General features: G+C 38.1%; 1 protein-coding gene across 4 annotated transcripts in view; it reads right to left on the minus strand.

Moving 5' to 3' along the window:
• Positions 1-407: 407 nt before the first annotated feature.
• The window catches only part of HORMAD2 (HORMA domain containing 2), a 101,613-nt gene continuing 79,438 nt past the window's right edge, over positions 408-22,582 (minus strand). For 2 of the 4 annotated variants that reach the window (XM_030914142.1, XM_030914141.1), the window contains one exon: positions 408-1,437. In XM_030914142.1, the coding sequence (XP_030770002.1) occupies positions 1,333-1,437 (105 nt within the window). In that variant the 3' untranslated portion in view covers positions 408-1,332. The remainder of the gene's footprint in view (positions 1,438-22,582) is intronic. The other 2 variants (XM_010359534.2, XM_010359541.2) reach the window with 2 other exon arrangements.

Here is a 22,582-nt window from a genome sequence, read left to right on the forward strand (position 1 = left end):
AGTGCTACAGTCCAATTTAAGACCCTAGTTTGGTAGGCTGCCCTAGATAGTCAGGAATGGCTGAGAGTCTGGCGTCTGGAAAGGGGCAGTGCTGAACAGGCAGGCTCCCTGGGATTTTCCTACAGAGATTCACCTTAGTCTGGGTCAGAGGTCACTGGTTCTTCATTTTTTGTGTGTGTCTGTGTGTGTGTCTGTGTGTGTGTGTGTTAGAATCTGGAGAGTTTTCCACAGTGCCTGAACCTGAGAGTTTGATTTAGTAGAAATGAGGCAGGCCTAGTAATCCGTATTTTAACAAGCACTCCAGTTATTGATGTTCTCACTACACTTTACATTTGGAGAAATACTGATGGTAGCAAAGAAACTTTTCCTTTCTGTGTGAAAAAAGATGAGCAAAAAAAAAAAAAAAGTCTTGTATTTTCATTTTATTTAACCATAAGTCACACACTGAACATTTAACTTATTGGTCCTATCCATTTAAATTAAATTACTAAACCTCATTTTATAAGTTACTAAATCTCATGTTATATAAATAGTAGAAATAACACTTTAAGTCATTTATTGTTCAGCTCATACTAATCATCAATTAAATCTATCCAAATTCTTCTAGGACAAGGAGGGAACTAATAGCATCATTTGCAGGTTGCAGACTGATAAACTGAAGTGCTTGTTGGGAAATATTCAATATAGGTCTTAAGAAGAGAGCCAGGCTCCCTAATTGCAGCATGTTCCCTGTTTTGGAATGGCTAACAGAACAGGGCCTGGGGCCATAGTTGAGGGAGGGCACATTTTGGTCCCACAATTAGCTGATCAACCTTGTGACTGAGGTTAACACATAAATCACACCTGGATAAGCACCTCCACATGCATCCTATGCAACTCTGTGGGAATTTTTAGTACAGCTAGAAAGGGATTCCAGTATACAGGTTACAACAAGTCAAAACATTTCACAGTAGCCTAAATACCTGAAGAGTTTAATTATGCAAAAAAAAAAAAAAAAAAAAAAGTCCTTCTTTCCTTTGAGAACAACAGCTTCTTTCCAAAATAACTGCTGTGGTTCTTTTACAAATATAACATAAAAGGTGCCTCATCTCTAACCCAGCTTTGAAGTAATGCTATCCAGAGGCAGCCCTACTGACCCTCTTTCCTTGTGGCAAAGTGGACTCATGTCCTACCTTGCCAGTAATTTAGCACTTACTAACCAACAAAAAAATTGAGCAAACAATTTAGAAAAAGGTTTTGGTAACAGGAATTTACTTTCTTGCTAAGACAGTTTATGCATGTTTTTACAAAATAAACTTAATTTAAAATAAATGTAGAAAGAGTATTTAGCTTTCATTTTCTGTTAGGGATGAAGACCTTCACTGGTTCACTGACCTTCCTCTTCTTCCTGGAGTACTCAGAACTTTGCTGACTGCACACAAAATTCATTCTTTGAATCTGTGAGAATCACCAGAGAGAGGCACAATTCAGCAGAGATTTTGACATCTGCACAAGACATATATAAGACAGGTAGACCAAGCATTAATCTCTCAAGCTGCATAACGGATCCAAACCTGCTTTCCTGTGGGCTGGTTTGGCCCTGCACAGAGGCCCTGCTGCCAGTATCAGAGTCTGGTATTCCAAGTTTCAGGAGCTGAGGTCCCTTGGAGGCAGCCAGTTTCTGAGACAGTTTCTTGGCTCTCTCTAGTGAATTCAACACATCCAAGTCTTGAGAGAAGGCTTGTTAAGGTGTGGGGCCAACAAGAAGCAATTAAGGTTTAGGAGAGATCTGGGGCACTTACTGCTTTAGAGGCAAATGTAATTTAAGTCCCAATTTCAGGTGGCAGAGACATACTGCCTTGTCTTTTCTATCGTATGTTCAGAATAATGAATTAAGAAGAAACATAACCTTTCTACTGAGGAGTATGTTAGTGATGAAAGGGAAGTTGGTCAGTGAAACATTATAGATATGTATTTTGCCATTGAGTTTGGCTTTGGTAAAGATTTTAGAACTTATTTTTGCCTAACCGGGTGAACAATTAGATATATTATAATTTGCCAAACAATCCCTAATGCGTGAAATTCCAAGAAACACATAGAGGACATTTATATATTTTCCAGCCACTAGATGGGAGGAAAGGTTTTTCCATGTCCTATGTTTTTCACTTGTGAGAATATATAGTAGAGGTTCCAAAATTACCCCTTTTGTCCTTTGTAGGAGAGGCATGTTATTATTACTGATATGTTATTATAACAAAATAGTGGAAGTGCCAATAAAACATTTAAGTGCCATTTAGGAACAAAGATTGGGTATCAAAATGGCTAACTTAAGCACTAATTCATTGTTTAGTTTTATAAAGCAGTTGAATTTCTGATCTCAGAAACCACAAATTCCTTTTGGCTTATACTAAGACAGTAGCTATGCAAACTCTGAGAAAATATATAGAGCAGCCCATCAAATAACTCGTTTACTTACATGTAAAAATTTGAAATGGCCTGCTCTAAAGGAAAGGAAATAGCAACATAAAAACTCAAAGCACAAAAACCAAGTTGTTATCTAGGAGATGAATTTGTTATGGTTTGACTGTAGGAAAAAGTATCCGGGAAAAGTTAGCTAGATATGTTGCTTGGCCATGCTTTCCATTCAAACCAAGCTATCCTCACTTCTATCAAATCTGGGTACACATGAAAGAAGAGAAGATGAGTGGACAAATTCTCAACTGACCAGTTGACCTGATGGTTTAATAGTTTTGTTCTCTTTTTCTTCCATTGTTCAAATAAATCAAAGTTTAATTATGAGTTGCAGAACTGTAATTTTATTGCAGTGAGTCAAAATATCTTCAATATTTCAAGGTAATAGTGAGGCCTGGGAACTCTCAGTGGTTTATAGAAAATTAGTGGGCTGAAAAACAAGTATGTTATCAGCCAGGGGACACTTCTTAACATAGACAAATAATATATACAAACTATATAAACCAACAAATTTATCCACACAAAGGAACATTTGAGAAACATTTTTCAGGTGTATTCCAGCTGGCTGAGTTTGTGTACTTGACGCCAAAACCAACAAGTCAAGCAAAGGGCCAGTAATCAGGCAGACTAGAAAGATTATCTGGATGATCTGAACATCAGATGATCATCAAATGACTTCTAATACATTTCATATTGTATTTTAAACATACAGCTTATAAGTGTTTCTCTTTTAATTATTAAGTGTTTCTTGATGCAGATTAACAAGAGGCTACTATGATCTGTTTACCAATAGAGCCTCAGGAGTAGAGTATCCACATATGTATCTGAAAAAAAGCCCTGAAGATACGCTTTCTGGATATGATGTTGCCCTACTTTCCATCTTTGGTTTAGTAACATATTCTCCATTTGGGAAGCCAAAAAGTAGGCTTTGCCTTAAGCACAAATAGGATAGCCAGCTGATTTAGTAGCAGTATTTGGGAAGTTCTAGAAGGGATCCCTTCTTCTAAATGACTCTTTTTAATCACTTATTCCTTTATTCACTCCCTTTAAAAACGCTTGTTACTTGAATGTTCTCCCAAAGTTCTGTCTTTGGCTGTCTTTCTCCTTATTCTCCACACCCTCCCTGAGTGATCTCATCCGCTTTTAGGAATCAATTACCAATCATAAGCAAAGACCCCCACATTTTTGTTTACAGCCTAGATCTTCCTTCTGAACTTCAGATCTATGTGTGTATCCAACTGCCAACTAAAAGACTCTACGTGGGTATTCCAAAGAAAACTCAAGTGCAGTCTGTCCAAATAGGAATTCATCATCTGCTTCTCTAAGCCTGTTTCCAATCTTTGTTCTCACTCACCCAAGGTGTCCAAGTTAAAAATCAGAGAATCATCCATGAGTACTCCATCATTCTCATGCTAGCATCTAATTAATCACTAATTCCTTTTGATCCTACCACCTTAATAGCTCTCAAATCCATCCACTGTCCTCTATTCCCATTACTTCTTTAGTGCAGGCAAACATCATCTCTCCCAATCACTGGTCCCTACTCCCACTATGACTGCTTCTCCAGTCCATTCTCCAATCTGGAGCACAAGTTGTCTCATATGCAGATCTGACCACATCGCTCTTCTGCTTCATCAATCATCCATTAATAACTTCCCATGGACCTCAGAATAAAGTCTAGGTGCTTTATGGCCTTGGCCTATTTCTGCAGCTCCATCTTCCCCCACACTTAACCACTTGCAGTTCTAATGGGCCCTGCTTGCCCCACTCTGGACTTTACCTTTAATACCCACACCCATGCTTTGCTCCTCTCTTCTTCATTTGGCCCAGGGGCAGCTCCATAGTTTCTTCTGCCTGCTGGGCTTCCCTGACACCCCCACGGCTGTGTTCTTTTATTACCCCTTTTGTAGCATTTACTATGCAGTATTATCAGGCCTACTTACTAGTCTTCCCATCCAGAGTGTAAACTCCTTGAGGTTAGTGCCATTTTTTTTTTTTTTCCTTTTTGAAATGGAGTCTTACTCCGTCACTCAGGCTAGAGTATAGTGGTGCAATCTCGGCTCACTGCAACCTCCATCTCCCAGGTTCGAGCAATTTTCATGCCTCAGCCTCCCAAGCTGGGATTACAGGCACCTGCCACCATGCCCAGCTATTTTTGTATTTTTATTAGAGACAGGATTTTACCATATTGGACAGGCTAGTCTCAAACTCCTGACCTCAGGTGATCCGCATGCCTTGGCCTCCCAAAGTGCTGGGATTACAGGCATAAGCCACTGCGCCCAGCCCCAATATTTGCATCATCTTTGTATTCTCAGTTCCTGGCATCTGGTAGAGCTCTTTAATGATTGGCTGAATGAATGAACACATAAATGAAACTGATTTTAAGCCAGGCCATGAGCTGGGCACTAAAAACATATCTCTAGTAATACAAAGATCAAGGAGACATAGATGGTTTCCCAGAATTGAGCCTTGTAAAGGAGAGACATTAAGTACACAATTACAATATAATGCAATACAATGTAATGCCAAAATAGACATTTGGCAATTCATTCAGCAGTTATTTATTGAGTGTCAGCTATGTGCATAGACTCTTCTAGGTTTTTGGGACATATCAGTGAACAAAAGAGATAAAAATTCCTGCCCCATGAATTTTACAATCTGGCCACGTTACTTTCCAATGGCATCCATTGCTTTTAGGACAAAGTCCAAAAATGGCCTTTCATACCCTAGACCTAGTTCTTCACATTTTCAGGGGAGGGCAAGTGTCACAGACCCTGATGAAAGCTATGCACTCTCTCCTCAGAAAAATGTTCACACCTCCACTCACTAATCTACTTTGGCAGGCTGTTTGAGTGGCTACTAGACCCCCTGAGTACTTCTCAGTTAGAGTTATGACTCCTCAGGCCCTGGCTTTGCCTAGCCTCATACCTTGCTTCTCATACCTTGCTTCCTCTTGATTCTAAACCTTTGCACATGATGTTCCTTCTGCCTAAAATGTTCTTTACCCTCCACTGCCCTCCCTTTTTGCCTAGTTGATTCCTACTAATTCTTCAGATCTCAGATAAAAAAAAATATTTCCTCAGAGAAACTCTCTCCATCCCAAATAAGTTAGGTCTCCCAATCACAGAACTATGTGGAGTTCTAGGAGATTAGGAACATGCATGTCTTGGTTACATTTGTATCACTAACATCTAGCAAATGCCTTGACATAGTAAAAGCTCAATAAATACTTTCTGATGAATGAATTTTCAAAGAGCACTCTGCCTGCAGTATAGAAATGTATTGGAGACATCAAGCAGATACAGATGATGAGTCTGTTATAGTGGTAGACAAATGGTAACTTGCATGGCAGTGGAGATAGAGAAAAGTTAAAATTGAGAGATATATTTGGGAGGTGGAGTCAGAAGGATGGCCAATTGGATATCATGGTAAGAGAGAGATAGATGGGTCAATAATAACTTCCCTGTTTCTAGTTTGGTTAACTGCATGGATGGAGGTGCTGTTCTCTCAGGTTGAGAAGAATGGGAGTTTTGAACCTGTTGAGTTTGGAGTGCCTACGAAACCTCCACGTGGACATGTTGAATTGGTGGCTATATGTAAAAGTCTGAAGTTCAGGAAAGAGGTCTGGGTTGGAGATGTAAATTTGAAAGTCATAAGCATAAGGAGGATAATTAATGCCATGGGTGTGGGAGAGTTTGCTTATTGAAAGATCAGAGTGTGGGAAGGGAAAGAGATCAGGACACAGCCTAAGGAAATCCAACATTTAGAGATTAGCTAGAGGATGAGCCAACAAAGGAGACTGAGAAAGAGAGAGATAAAAGAAGATTAGCAGACCGTAATGTTGAGAAAGCCAGGGGAAGGGGGTTTTAAGGAGAGGGAGTGGAAAAATTGAAAGATGGTGGTCAATAGTGTCAGGTGTTGCTGAGAGGGCAAGGAAGATGAGGACTCAAATATGTCCACTTGATTTCACCACATGGGGTTTACTGAGTGCATTAGATTGGTGAGGGTGGAAGTCACCTTGAAGTCATGCGAAGAGTGAATAAAAGATTAAAGAAATTGAGACAAGTACACAAAGTTTTATAGAAGTCAAGAGGGAGTGACCAACTCAGGCTTGGGAATTTAGAGAAGGCTCCTTAGAAGAGAGACATTGAGCTGGGTATTGAAGGAAGAGCAGCAGCTCACCAGACTGGAAATGGTGGTGGGAGCAAGGGGAGGTTATTCTAGGCAGAAAGTTCAATATGTTTAAAGACAATGAAACATGAAAAGACATGGAAAATATATGAGATGGTGGGAAATGTCCCTTTATTAGATTGACTCTTAGGGTTAGGTATTATGCATTCAACATACTCCTGTTAAAAATGCAAATTCCCCTGAAATTTTTACTCAATATGATATTAGTGTAAGTGAATTTACCAAGTGGTCTCCAAGTGTCAGCCTACTAAAAGCAGAACCTCACAGGCTTTGGAAAAAGGACAGATATGTTGTGACACAGAAAGGGCAGTTCAGGGCACAGTACTTGTTTTGTGTGAGGAGGTAGACCTGCATGGGGAACCAAGGGAGAGGGCAGCCCCAGGCAGCCAGGAAATATGGTGAGTTTTGTGCCTGGGGTGAGTGTAGTGAATTTTGCTCATTTCAAAATTATTTTTCAAGTCAGATCTGGCAAAATGTTTTCTCTTGAGAAAACCAGTCCTCACCAGTATAAATCTGTAGTTAAGTTTATGTCTAGAATCTTTGGATTTGGCAGTTTCCAGATCAAAGACTTCTATGGTTCAAAGGATCTATGTCCCTAAAAGTCAGTTATACCACTGATGTTTTGATTCACTTAACATTTATATTTTTGGCACGATGAAAGGGAGATCAACAGTAATTATAAAATAAATGCCGTTAATATAAATGCAGTTTATGCTAACATTGTGATGAATAAGCAGTAAGAAAGCAAATGCTTTGAGAGAATACTTACCTTCAACACCAGTAGAGCTGTAAGCTTTCTTGATATGTTGGTACAGTAAAGGAAAGAAAGGAGTAAAATATGACAAGAATTATCCAAGTTTGTGGTAATGCCATTGACCAAGGTTACAAATAGAAGAAGTTGATGGAGTGGGAGGTGGGAACATGGTGGGGAAGACAGATAGAGAAATAATTGACTCTGTTTATAAGATTCTGAATTGGATGTGAGATATCCAAATGAAGATGTTCACCAGGCATTGACTATGTGAGCTGGATCTAAGGATGGAGGAAATCACATCAAGAGCACACTGGGAAATGTCTCATGTTTTACTGGGACTTGTGAGGGGTTTGCCCATTCAATTAATTTCTTATCTTCTGCAGTTTGTGACCAGAGTTCTGGACCATGACTATCTCTATTTAGGAGGTAAATGTGTATTCTTCTTAGGCTCATAATCAGATATTTCCATTTATCTCCAAAAGTTATTATATAAGTTCTCCCTTACCCCCTTCTCTAAGGTATCATATGACTTTAAAAGTTTTATAATTAATTCATTTATTTGACAAATGTTTTTTGAGCACCTTCTCTGTGCCAGACATTGTGTTAAACACTAAAGATACAAAGCTGATCAAGACACTTCATGTCCTCAAAGAAGGCCTGGTACGGGGAAACAAACAGGTTACAGAGGAAATGACAGAGTCATGTATAGGGTACAGCAGGGGTTCCAAAAAGATCTTATCAGTTCTTTCTGAGGAGGCCTGGCAAGGCTTCAAAGGGGATATGAAGCTTGAACTAAGTAATGCAAGATGAGCAGACATTCACCAGGCAAACAGCATTAGGAAATGGGGTTGCAAATAACATATTTTAGACAGAAGGAGCACAGGTACAGGGATATAAAGCAGGATACCTCTGGGGAATTGGGTATAGTTCATGGGGCTAACAGGAAGGGTGTGGGAGTGGTGGGCTAGGTCAGACAATGTCATTGTTTAAAGTTTGGACTTTGTAACGGGAGTTTGTAATGGAATACCCCAAAGAGTTCCAAGAGTAGGTCTGTTTTAGAAAGATCCCTATGGCAGCAGTGTGAAGGGTGGTTTGAAGAGGAGTAAGATGAGAAGCAATGAGGCTACTTCAGAAAAGGAATGATCTGAGCAAGACCAAAAGCCACAGTAAAGTTAGAGGGAGAATATTAAAAGGATAAAGGGCTCAGCAGAGACAGAATGAGTGCCTGAACCTGAGCCCTACCATGACTTGATCATTAATTGGAATAAGCACAGGTATAGTAAAGGAAAGAAAGGAGTAAAATATGACAAAAATTACCCAAGTTTCTGGTAATGCCAGTGACCAAGATGGGAAATAGAAGTTGAGGGAGTACGAGGTAGGAACATGGTATGAAGGATGGATGAAGAAACAACTGACTCTGTTTTCAAGATTCTGAGTTGGAATGAGATATCCAAATGAAGATGTCCACCAGGCATTGACTATGTGACCTGGAGCTAAGGATGAAGGAAATTGCATCAAGGGCATATATCAAAAGAAGTATTCACTTGGGACAAAAGAAAGAATATTACTTCTTCTGAGGTCCAAAGGAATGAGGTAAAGTAGATACTGATATAGGTAAACATTTAAATATGAGAGCAAAAAGTTGAATGATTTATGTTTGATGACCTTAATTATTTCTATGAAGTAGAGTTTAGGTCATCTGCCTAGAAAGGGAGTAAACTGGTGTTGGGTGGCACTTAAAACACTTAAGTGGTAAAAGTATAAAATGGTCATTTGGACAATGGGAAAAGCAGTTGATCATAGATTTGTAAAAATAATGTAGACTTTCACTTAGGATCCCGATAGCTTTAAGACATATTACCTTCAAATTAAACATTTGAATGCTTACAACAGACTATATACTAAAAAATCCCATATGTTATGTCATTTATTCCTCACAATAACTGTGTGTGATGGGAGGGGGAGTGTTTATTCCTCTTGTACAGATGTAGAAACTGAAGCTCAGAGAAGTGAAATGACTTATCCAGTTCACACATTTAGTAAGTGCAAGTTTTGAACCAGGTCTCCTGATTTCAAGTTTAGTGCTCCTTAAAATTTGTTTCTTCAACCCAAAGGGGAAAACAAGGTAAGAAATTATAGAATAGTCTATAAGAATTCTTTGTAGTATCCTTAAGCTTCTATTTGGGGTTGATCTTTCCTTGGGCACAGCCTATTGGGACTTCAAACTAAACAAAACCAAAGTCAAATTTATTGTTTTTCCTTTGTAACCAATTTTTCCTCATGACTCTACAATTTCTGTAAATCATCATTTCCCAGTCATCAAAGGTGGAAAACAGTCACCTTAGATTCATCCCGTGTTTCCTAATGCCTACACAGTGTTCTTGTAATGAGTAAATGGAATAGCACAGATAGAGCACTCGGTATAACCTCTCACATGTGCAAGTCATTCAGTGACTGACAGTTATCATAATTCCTACTGCCACAGGAATCCCCAGCTCCAGGCAAATTGGATTGTGGTACGCTGAAAAACAGGCCCTAAAAGATGTCCATGTCCTAAATTCTGGAGCCTGTGAATGTGACCTTACATGGCAAAAATATAAAAGGGGGGCATCTCTACAGATGTAATAAAGGATCTTGAAATGGACAGTGCTTCTTAATTACCCAGGTGGACCCTAAATGTAATCATATGTATCCTTGTAAGACAGAGGCAGTGGAAGATGTGAACACAGGCAGAAGAGAAGACAATGTGACAATAGGGTCAGAGACTATTGTGACCAGGAATGCCAGCAGCTACTAGAAGCTGGATGAGGCAAAGAATAGAACTTCTCTTAGAGCACCAGAGGGAGTATGGCTCTGCTGACATCTTGATTTCAGGCCACTGACACTGCTTTTGGACTTCTGGCCTCTAGAATTGTGAGAGAATACATTTTTGTTGTTTTAAACCACCAGACTTGTAATTTATTACAGCAACCAAGGGAACTAATCCTCCAAACATACCACATTCTTTTCCCTCTTCTCTATTTCCTCTAGATTTAAGAAAACAGAAATCTTCCATTACTTTCTTTCTTTTAAATTTTGAATAATTCCTTCAAGGCCAATGTCTAACAGTACTTCATCCACAAACCCTCTCTTGCTCCTTTAATCTGACATGAACTTTCTTTCTAATGAATATCCACACTACATTTTTGTAACTGAATGTTTCTGACAACATAAATATTTGTAAACAAATTGCCTTATACCTGGGATTGGATTTTTATTTAGGAATTCATGTGTATTGATTTTATGGCCTTTTGCCTCTCTGCAATGCTTTACACAACGTCTTTCACACAGTAGGTATCAATAATTCTTTGCTACACTACCTCTACTACTTACAAAAGTGTTCAGTTACACAGTTATTCATACATTCAAAAGCCGTACTGTCTAATATGATAGCTATTAGCTACATGTGGCCATTTATATTTAAATTAATCAAAATGAAATAAAACTTAAAATTTACTTCCTCAGTTGCATTAGCCACATTTCTGGTGCTCAATAGCCACATGTGGTGAGTGGCTACCTATTTGACATCACAGATACAGAACATTTTTCTTATTACGGAAAATTCTATTGGACAGAGCTATTCTACATGACAATCTAGAATATTATACAAGTAAATAGAAATTTTCTTAGGGATTATGGTGATAATAGGAATATAGATACTAGAAATAATGTTTCTTCAAAACACGAAGGCATATTACTATAAAAATGTTGTTTCCCAAGATTAATTCATCAAATAAAAGTAATCTCAATAAAAATTCCAATAATATGTCTGTTGGAACTTGTTAGGCTGATTCTAATAGTCATCTGAAAGAGAAAATATGTGGGAAAACCTTAAAAAGAAAGAATAATGAAAAAGAAGAATAATGAGGGGAATAATAATAATAAAGAGAATAAAGAAAAAGAAGGATAACGAAGAATAAAGAAAAAGAATAATAATAAATATAAAGGGAATAAAGAAAAAGAAGAATAATGAGGGGAAACAGTTACCCTTCCAGATATTAAAAGCTACTATAAAATCAAGGTAATTAAAAATTATATCACAAGAGTAGATATATGGATCAGTGAAATAGAAGAGAAAATCTAAACACAAGCCTATGCTTTGGTTTGTGAAAAAGGTGGCATTTCAATTAGCAGGGAAAGGGCAGACTATTCAGGTGGTATGAATAAAATGGGAAAAAGTTATCATACTGGGGAAAATATCCCAGCTAACTTAAGGAAACAAATGTATAAACCCAAACTACAAATCTAGTAAAACAAAATATAGAAAACATTATGTATAACTTTAGCATTGGGAAGACCCTCTTAAGCAACATATAAAATGTATAAAATGGGGGGGGGATAGCATTAGGAGATATACCTAATGTAAATGACGAGTTAATGGGTGCAGCACACCAACATGGCACAGGTATACATATGTAACAAAGCTACACGTTGTGCACATGTACCCTAGAACTTAAAGTATAATAATAATTTTTAAAAAGTAAAAAAAAAATATATAAAATGATGAGACCATGGAAAGACATCTGCATTCATAGACTGAAAGACAATATGGTTAAGATGTCAATACTACCCAAAGCAATCTACAGACTCAACACAATCTTTGTCAAAATCCCAATAACATTTTTTGCAGAGATAGAAAAACCCATTCTTTTTTTTTTTTTTTTTTTTTTTTTTTTTTTTTTTTTTTGAGGCGGAGTCTCGCTCTGTCGCCCGGACTGGAGTGCAGTGGCCAGATCTCAGCTCACTGCAAGCTCCGCCTCCCGAGTTTACGCCATTCTCCTGCCTCAGCCTCCCGAGTAGCTGGGACTACAGGCGCCCGCCACTTCGCCCGGCTAGTTTTTTTTTTTTGTATTTTTAGTAGAGACGGGGTTTCACCGTGTTAGCCAGGATGGTCTCGATCTCCTGACCTCGTGATCCGCCCGTCTCGGCCTCCCAAAGTGCTGGGATTACAGGCTTGAGCCACCGCGCCCGGCCAGAAAAACCCATTCTAAAATTTATATGGGATCTCAAGGATCTCCAAATGGCCAAAACAATCTTGAATAAGAAAAACAAAGTTGGAGGTCTCACAGTTCCTGATTTCAAAGCTTACTACAAACCTACAGTAATCAAAACAGTGTGGTACTGGCATAAAGACAGGCATATAGACCAATGAAGTAGAGTAAAGAGCCCAGAAATAAACCTTCATGTATATGGTCAAATGATTTTCAACAAATGTGCCAAGAACATTCAATGAGGAAAGATAGTCTTTTCAACAAACGCTGTTAAGAAAATGGAATATCCATATGCAAAAGAATGAAGTTGGACCTTTATCTTAGATCATTCACAAAAGTTAACTCAGAAAGGATCAAAGACCTAAACGTAAGAGCCAAAACTATAAAACCCTTAGAAGAAAACATAGGGAAAATCTTTGTAACATTGGAGTTAACAAGGATTTCTTAGATATGACACAAAAAACAAAGGCAAAAGAAAAAACAGGTAAATTGGACTTCAAAATTTAAAACTTTTGTGCATCAAAGAATGCTATTATCAAGAAGGCAACCCATGGAATGAGAGAAAATGTTTGCAAATCATATATCTGATAACGGATTAATGTCCAAAATATATAAAGCATTCCTACAACTCAACAACAACAAAACAATTTTAGTGGGTGTGGTGGGTGATTTTAGTGGGTATGATTTTAGTGGGTATGGTGGCTCACACTTGTAATTGCAGCTATTCAGGAGGCTGAGGCAGGAGGATCGCCTGAGCCCAGGAGTTTGAGACCAGCCTGGGCAACATAGTGAGACCCTGTCTCTTAAAATACAAACAAACAAAAAAACAAGCAAAATCCTGAGTTTAAGATGGGCAAAAGACTTGAAGAGACATTTCTCTAAATAAGATATGCAATTAGCCAATAAGCACATGAAAAGATGCTCAATATCACTATATCATCAGAGATGCAAATTAAAGCCACAAAGATATACCACTTCGTACTCATTATAATAGTTATTATTTAAAAAAAAAACCCAGAAAATAACAAGTTGGGGATGATGTGGAGAAACTGGAACACTTGTGCATTGCTGGTAGAAATGTTAAATGGTGCAGCTGCTATGGAAAATAGTAGGGCAATTCTTCAAAAAATTAAAAACAGAATTACCATACTATCCAGCAATTCCACTGCTGGGTACATACCCAAAAAGACTGAAAGCAGGAACCTGAACAAGTATTTGTACACCCATGTTCATAGCAGCGTTATTCACAATAGCCAAAAGGTAGAAACAACCCACCTGTCCATCAATAGATGAATGGATAAACAAAATATGGTATATACATACAATGGAAGATTATTCAGCTTTAAAAGGAAGGATATTCTGATACATGCTCAAACATGGATAAACCTTGAGGACATTATGCTAAGTGAAATAAGCCAGTCATAAAAGAGCAAATATTATATATTGCACTTGTATAAGGTATATAGAGTAGTCAAATTCATAGAGACAGAAAATAGAATGATGATTGCCAGGTGCTATGGGGAGAGGGAGATGAGGAGTTATTGTTTAATGGGTATAGAGTTTCAGTTTGGGAAGATGAAAAAACTTCTGGAAATGGATAATGGTGACAGTTGCACAACAATGTGAATACACTTAATGCCACTGAACTGTACCCTTAAAAATTGTTAAAATGGCAACTTATATATTCTGTATATTTTACCACAATAAAAAATCAACACAAAAAGAAAAAGAAAAAAAGAGACAAAAAAAAGTCAGCACATGGCCGGGCACGGTGGTTTATGCCTGTAATCCCAGAACTTTGCGAGGCGGAGGCAGGCAGATTAGTTGAGCCCAGTGGTTTGAGAACAGCTTGGGAAACATGGAGAAACCCCATCTCTACAAAAAATTTTAAAAATTAGCTGGGCGTGGTGGCACATGCCTGTAATCCCAGCTACTCAGGAGGCTGATGTGGCAGAAGATTGCTTGTACCCAGGAGGCAGAGGTTGAGGTGAGCCAAGATCATGCCACTGCACTGTGGCCTGGGCAACAGAGTGAGACCTTGTCTCAAAAAGAAACTAAAAAAGAAAAGAAAATCAGCACATGATTTATAAAAATGATGAAACCATAAAATTAAGCATCTTTTCTTAGGTAATACAATCTTTGAACAGGACTATATTCAGATAATCAAAAACTTCAATTATCTTCTGGCCCCCTAGGTATCTATCCTAGAGAAACGCTTCCACATATGCACAAAGAGTCATGTTCAAGGACATTCCTGAAGCAATGTTCCTAAGAAAAAGTAAAAACTTAAATGTTCATCAATGTCAAAAACTTGAAATAAATCTAGAACACTTTAATACTAAGGATTACTATGCCACAGTTAAAAAGAATGAGGCTCATTTAAGTATACTGATAGGGAAAAATCTATAAGACATATGTTGAGTGAAAAAAGTAAGCTTAAAAAAAGGACAATATTATTGCATATGTGATTTTAAGATGTCCACAAATCACCGGGCGTGGTGGCTCACGCCTGTAATCCCAATACTTTGGGAGACGGAGGCGGGCAGATCACCTGAGGTCAGGACCAGCCTGGCCAACATGGTGAAACCCTGTCTCTACAAAAACACGAAAATTAGCCAGTCATGATGGTTGGTGCCTGTAATCCCAGCTACTCTAGAGTCTGAGGCAGGAGAATCGCTTGAACCCAGGAGGCAGAGGTTGCAGCGAGCTGAGATCGCGCGCCACTGCACTCCAGCCTGGGCGACAGAGCAAGATTCTGTATCAAAAAAAAAAAAAAAAAGAAGATGTCCACAAATCAAATGTTTGCATGTATATACCTATATACAGTACTGCCTAATAGAAATAGAATGCAAGACACAACTACACACCAAATAAATAATTTTAAACTTGAACCATATTTTAAAAAATAAGAAGAAACTGATGAAATTAAAATTTAATATTTAATTTAACCCAATATATTAAAAACTATCATTTTAATATGTGAATATTAAAATGATGGAGATATTTTATGTTCTTTTTTTGCAGTACGTCCTCACACTCCAGCGTATATTTTATACCTACATCTCAATTTAAACTAGCCACATTTCAAGTGCTCAATAGCCACACGTGGCTAGTGGCTGCCATATTAAACAACATATCGTGTGTGTGTGTGTGTGTGTGTATTTTGAGACAGGGTCTCGCTCTGTCATCTAGGCTGGGTTGCAGTGGTGCCATCCATGGCTTACTGCCGCCTTGACCTCCCTGTCTCAGATAATCCTCCCACCTCAGCCTCCCGAGTACCTGGGACTACAGGCACACACTACTATGCCCAGCTAATTTTTGTATTTTTGGTAGAGACAGGCTTTCACCGTATTGCCCATGCTGGTCTCAAACTGCTGGACTCAAGTTATTGGCCCACCCCAACCTCTCAAAGTGCTGGGACTACAGATGTGAGCCACCATGCCCACCCTGTGTGTGAATTTTAAATGTAAAGGAAAAGGTATGGAATATCCTCATTGGCAGTTTTTGAACTATCTATGAGAATGTATTCACATGTAAATTGTATTAAATATAATCAAACTTAAATTAAAAATATGAAGTTTCATATCAATGTGTTTATTAATTGTTTAAATTGTGTTTTCTATTACTTGACATGGTTATAACAATCAACATGTTTATTACTTCAATCTCTTTTATCCCCTTTATTTCAAAGTGATAAAAAATGTCATCGTAAAAATCTTTTTACTTGCAATCTTGCTTTATTTGCAAAGGTAAAAAAGAACATTTTATAAAATAATGTTTATTTGGCTTTTAAAAATTATAAAATATTCTAAAATATTATTAAATGCTTTTCAATAGAAAAATGTCAGTTACTTTCTTACTTTCAAATGCCTGAGTAAATAACTATGAATTCTGTGGTAGTTAAAGGTGGATACATTAAATACATGAACACGCTCAAGCGCATACTTGAAGTAATTATAAAAATGAAAAAGTTGTTTCTTGGTTTGTGGCATGAATAGAGGAAATTTACAGACAATGACATGATGGGGTCATTAGATGTACTAAAGTTTGACATACGTTTGCTGATTCTTCAAAAAAGAGATGAATAGATAATAGATACAGAATTGGAAATGCAATACCCCGCTTCTCACAGACTTGCTATGTAGGTCATTCGCTTGAACATGAGCCTCTATAAGTGCTTTAGCAGGTGTTGAGAGGAACATAGCATAACTGTAAGTACAGAAATGACTATAGAGATAGGTCCCATAAAATATCAGAAAAAGACCACTTTGATATGAAAATTGTCTAAGAGGGAAGATCTCTATTGGTGCAATATCAAAACCTCAGGTCATAATTGCTTACTCTTGCTGGCAGGAAGGAGCGACCAAAGTAGACAACACTTAGGAACTCTGGCATCCCCAGTAAAGTTCCTCCATACAAGGCAGAGGCAGAGTTGCAAGATACAGTCACTAAGAAGTCACATTTTCCCTTTAAATTGACCCTAAATTCAATTGAAGAGAAATAGAAAACCCCTAAAGAGCAGTAGTTGAGTGTTTAGAGAAAGGATAAGTTTTACATGAGGGGCACACACCTAAACTTAATTTTCATATTATTTATCCAGGAAATGATGAAACATTTTCAAAATTTCTAACACAAAATGAGAATAATCATACCTCTCCTCTTCCCGATCTAGCTTTGAAAAAATATATTCAAACACTTTGCTGTGATTAACAGAATTTTCTACAGCATCAATTTAGTTCAAGTATAGTTATTTAATTGCTTCCATTTTTGTTTTATGTATCTGTTTCAACAGCTAATACATTTACATAATATGCAATTCAAAAGGTAATATAAAGGTATATAGTGAAACTCTCCCTGCTGTCCCAGAACCATTCAAGTCCCCTGCTAAAAGACAACCACTGTTACCAGTTTCTTTTACATCCTTGTAAAAACCATCTGTACTGTTGTCATTTCAAAATCAACTGCATCACTAAAAACTTAAAACTGGTATAAAATTCATGATATCACTCTCTTCAAGTTGTTTTATTAAATCTGGGCCAGGCCTGGCCACAGTAAGAGTAAATGAGGAAATGGAGGGTTGTGACCAAGTAACAGACCCATCTGCAGCGCCACTCTTGCTCTTTTATGGAGGTGAGCTTTCTTCCCATTCTTCCAGTTATTCTCCCCATGTAGAGAATACATATTTTCCTCCTGAATAAAGAAAATGAAAGAAAACCAAAGAATGGAAAGGTAAAAGAGGAGGGCCAGGCAAACAGAAGATTCAAGGCACCATGCTAAGTGCTATGGTGGTGATAAGGGCAGGGCACAGTGGCAGCAGAACAGCAAGGGTGGGCAGTAGAGTTCAAGGTAGTAAGGAACACAGATATGTAAACAACAAACTCTAACTAATATCCAACACAGGTAGGATGAAGTCAGGGCTAAATAAAGATACAAGCAGTAGGCTGTAAGAATGTGGATGGAAACGAAGAATGGAGAGCGGGACTTCATAAATTAGCCCTGGGCTGGCTGAGCATGTCTGACAAGCTTCTTTTCAGAGTGCACACATTTTCCCTGACTCATGAAAACCTAGAGCTGGGAGAATGCCAGAGCAGTGTGCTGAAGCTCAGTTAGTAAGGAAGTCTTTTGGAACCAACATGGAGAGGAAAAAACTAAAGACCTTGTATATACACAAAAAAGTAGGAAAAATAATAAAAGCCCTCCCGCAGCTCACAACTGGTCTTCAGTAGTGAATCAGGAAAAAAAAAAAAAAAAAAAAGAGCATTTCAAAAGCTTTACTATTTACTTAAAATCAGGGCTGCCAGGTGTTGCTCAACCCCAGGGGGTGCCATTCACATTTCTGTCTATGTTTTAGGTATCCCTGGAGTTATGCAGTGCACAATCAGCACAGTCAGTCATGCATGGCAACCCTGACAGGGCAAACATTCCATTTTCAACTAACACTTTTTAAATTTACCTATCACTAAGTTTTTACTTGAAATACAGGGTATTCCTTTTGGCTAATATTTCCTATGAAAGATAACCCAAACATTTGGAATATACAAAGATGTTTTCTTAAAAACTCAAGGTTGTTAATTATAAACTGCAGCAAAGCTATGCTACAGAATATGGCTAGATTATATACCTAAAGTATGACATAATATACATATTTTCCAACCTATAAAGATTTTCCATGATGTGGTAGGACTTCTCAGTTTCACATTAAGCACTATTTACTTAGAAATGTAGGGCTATTTCGAATCTAGCCGGGCCAGAGAGCAGAGTGGAACAGTATTATGGCAGGGCATATGGTACGTTTTTATTCTGAGGGCTTTCAAAATTCGATGATTAAAAGTTGAAACTCTCTGCCTTATTTTAGAAGAGCTTTTCTAATTTTTCCCCGTTGTCTCTCATTTCACTGGCATTATCTAATTCAGCAAAGCTACAGATGTCCACCAATTTAAAAAACATGACAGTAGTTCATATAAAAGAATTTTTAAATGAGATGTGAAACTGATTTTTGTGACTAAAGTTTTACCACTACAGGGTCAGACGCGGTGGCTCATGCCTGTGATCCCAGCACTTTTGGGGGCCGAGCTGGGCAGATTGCTTGAGCTCAGGAGTTTGAGATCAACCTGGGCAACATGGTGAAACCCCATCTCTACCAAAAATACAAATATTAGCCAGGAGTGGTGGCGTGCACTGTAGTTCCAGCTCCTTGGAAGCCTGGGGTAGAAGGATCGCAGGAGCCCAGAGAGTCAAAGCCGCAGTGACCTGTGGATGGCATTCTAGCTTGCGTGACAGAGCAAGCCCCTGGAAAGAAAGAAAGAAAGAGAAAGAGAGAAGGGGAGGGAGAGAGAGAGAGAGAGAGACAGGCAGGAAGGGAGGGAGGGAGGCAGGGAGGGAGGGAAAGAAGGGAGGAAGGGAGGGAGGGAAGGAAGAGAGGGAAGGAGAGAGGGAGGAAGGGCAGGAGGGGAGGGGAGGGGAGGGAGGAAGGAAGGAAGTAAAAGGAAAAGGAGAGGAAATTAAGAAAGAAAGAAAAAGAAAGAAAGAGAAAGAAAGTAAAAGAAAGAAAGAGAAAGAGCGAGCAAGCGAGCGAGCTATACCACTATAGTTCATAATTCCTGGTTTTAATAATCCTGATTAGGAAGGATCTAACCGAGTGAAATCAAGAAATATTTGTCATCCTTAGATATGGCTGTGTTTTATTCTCTTCTTTATGCTTTGTATAGTTGTTGATTATGTAGAACCAAACTTTTAAGTTTTTTTTTTTTTTAACTTTGTGGATATGAAGCTAACTCTTCGTGATTTTTAGAAGTTACCCACATTTTCCTCTTTTGTGGAAATATTTACACTGGGGATTTCCACTGAGAGAATTGAGGGAGCTCTTTTATTTTTATTTTTATTTTTTTTGGATATAGCAACTGAGGCCATATTTCTATTAACACCTCTTTTTTTTTCCTTTGCCCTACTCTAGGAGAGTGTTTATACACTTAAGAATTAAATCTAACAGGTTCACATAGAATATTACATATGTATTAATATATGTAAAATATGATCATGTGTTTGAAAATGTTTGGTACAATATCTGGTACATGTTAATAATTCAATACAAATTGGTTGTATTTAGTTGAACATTACTCAGTTTTGGTGAAAATGTGATTGCTATAAATGAAATGTGCTCTAAGCTGGCATGGTGAATTTTTTTTTAAAAATCTAATTTCTTTTAGGTTATGAGAAGTATAAGGGATCTCTGAGTGATAAGTGAAATTACATATTCAATACCGAAGTCTTTTACTTCAAATTTCAGCTACAAACTTCTAGTGTTCCCATAAATGCAACAGTGGAAAATAAATATGCCTGAACATGCTTGACTTCCAATGAAGAAGAAAAAGAGGATCATAGAAGCTAGAGACACTGAAAACTGAAATGCATACAAGCCAAGACATCCTCTTAAATCCCACCCAAGAAGCAATGAATAGCTTGAAAAAGTATTCGTCTGACTTTTTTTATGGTATAGTGCATAGACTAAGAACCAAGGGGCTGGGTTCCATCACCAACTTGCAAGTTTCCATCACTTTAAAAAAAAAAGAAAAAAAAAAGGAGGGGGATAATATTTGCCATGTACCAAACAGGGATGCTTTGAGGATTAGTGACATAATGTCTGTAAAGAGGCTGGAGTTCCTTGGAAAAAAGACACTACATAAATATAAAGTAGTATTAATATTTAGGCTTAGTCCACAATGTGAGACCTGGTTTCTTCGGCTCATGAGGTCATCAGCAGTTTTGTAAAATGTGCTCAAACACCCACAGAGGAGCTTTGTTAGCCTCCCTGTAAGTGGACTGTAAAGCTAATCTGACCCACCTGGTTGGAGAAGTCACAGAGGCTGTTTTCCCTTTCGTGGTCCCCAAGAGGATACAGATGGAGAGTGCTGACTCCTAAAGGAGTGAGATGTGGCCAAGAGAGCACTTCAACAGCATCTAGGGCTTCCAAGGAATGTAGTGGGAGTTTGGGTATATTTTGGCTTAGAATTAAACAAAAGTCCAATAATAACATATCTTAATTTAGAAAAAAAGCTATATTTGCCTCTCAGACAATTTAGAGTAACAGTAGGAATGAAAAAACTACTTCTTGGAATGGTTAGTTTATATCTTGAAGAGGTTTGGAGGCAAACTTGAATATTTTTGTCCTGGGAAAGTTGTAGTCTGCAGGCGTTTAGTCTGTCTGATGACAACGCCCTGACTCTTCGTCAGGGCTTTTATTGCCATGAAAAGATTATCAAGGACAATCTTGCAGAGGTTTTAGTTCTAAAGTTTCAAGGGACAATCAATTCAATGTAGACACTGCCTTGCAAAATCTTGTAGTATGACTGAATGACAGTAATGTTATTGTGACTAAATATTTGCATTTCTCAGTTTTAAAAGATATAATTAATTTTGATCCAAGGACCTCTGGCATCAGAAACTACCCTGTTCGAAATGTAAGGTTCATGAACTTATTAACCATTAGCACTCAATAGTGATTCTGAGACTGTGTCCATAATACCAAAGCATTTGAACAAAAGATGAAAAAATGTGAAGGAATCTTTCTTTTTTATCTGGTTGTTTTGTTTCTACATTCATTTAGGGTAGGTGTTCTTTCAAAAATGATTTGGCTCCTGGTCCACTGATTGCTATAGTATTTAAGGCAGATGGATACTAATAATATACACTTTTTTAGGTCAAAGGGAACAGAAATGTTATAGCCTTCTCAACTCATAGTGAAAGCTACACTAAGTAGGAAGCATTTTCTAAATAAAATATGGTCTTACTTATTCCTTTTCCCAATCCTTGAGAAACAGCTCAATCCTAAAGCCAACGTCAGGTGGGGCAGAGCAAGCAAAGCATCCATATCAGAGCCTGTGCAGGGTGAGGAGGGCAACCATGTGGAGGGCGAGCATGACTTGGGGAGTCAGTGCTGAATGGAGTAAGGAGGGCATCACAAGTGTGGGTGACCCACAGTGGGAGTGCCAGAGTTAGAGCCTGAGCAAGGTAAGGAGGGCCATCTACATGGGGAAAAGGCCCAAGGCAGAGTGTCAAAGCTCGAGCCGGGTAGGAGGCAGTCTGGGGAGTAGAGTCAACAGTCCTAGAGGTGTAATATGGATGTCTATATGTAAGGTGGCAAAGATGGAAGTTTGGTTACATTTGAGGGAACTGATCAAATAAATAAGCTAATGATAACAGCAGCCAGTTCTCTCTCTGATGGAGAAAAATTACAAATATAGAAAGTGATAAAGCTAGAATGAACTCTACAGTATTGGACTGGCATTGATGGTATAGGTGTGAAATTATGGGTTTTCATGTAGATATGTAAATATAGATGTGTGTGTGTGTACATACATATATTCTCTAGTTCTGTCCACTGACAGAAACCACATTGTGGCTATTAGAAGGAACCACTGAAAAACCAGGGATCCTTGAAGAAATGGCTGATTCCAGGACTGGAACAGGTAAAACACAAGACGTGTCTGGAACAGCTTGTGACAGGATGTAAGGAAGTACTTAATTAGAGGGGCATGTCAAAGAACACAGGAGCCAACTTGAAGAAGCTCCCACTGGCAAAATCTTAGAGAATATGAGCATCAAAATAAATAATGATAGTAACAGATAAAATAAAGACCCATGAGTCCATACTGATATA

Source organism: Rhinopithecus roxellana, chromosome 13 (genome assembly GCF_007565055.1).
Source record: "Rhinopithecus roxellana isolate Shanxi Qingling chromosome 13, ASM756505v1, whole genome shotgun sequence".
NCBI lineage: Eukaryota > Metazoa > Chordata > Mammalia > Primates > Cercopithecidae > Rhinopithecus > Rhinopithecus roxellana.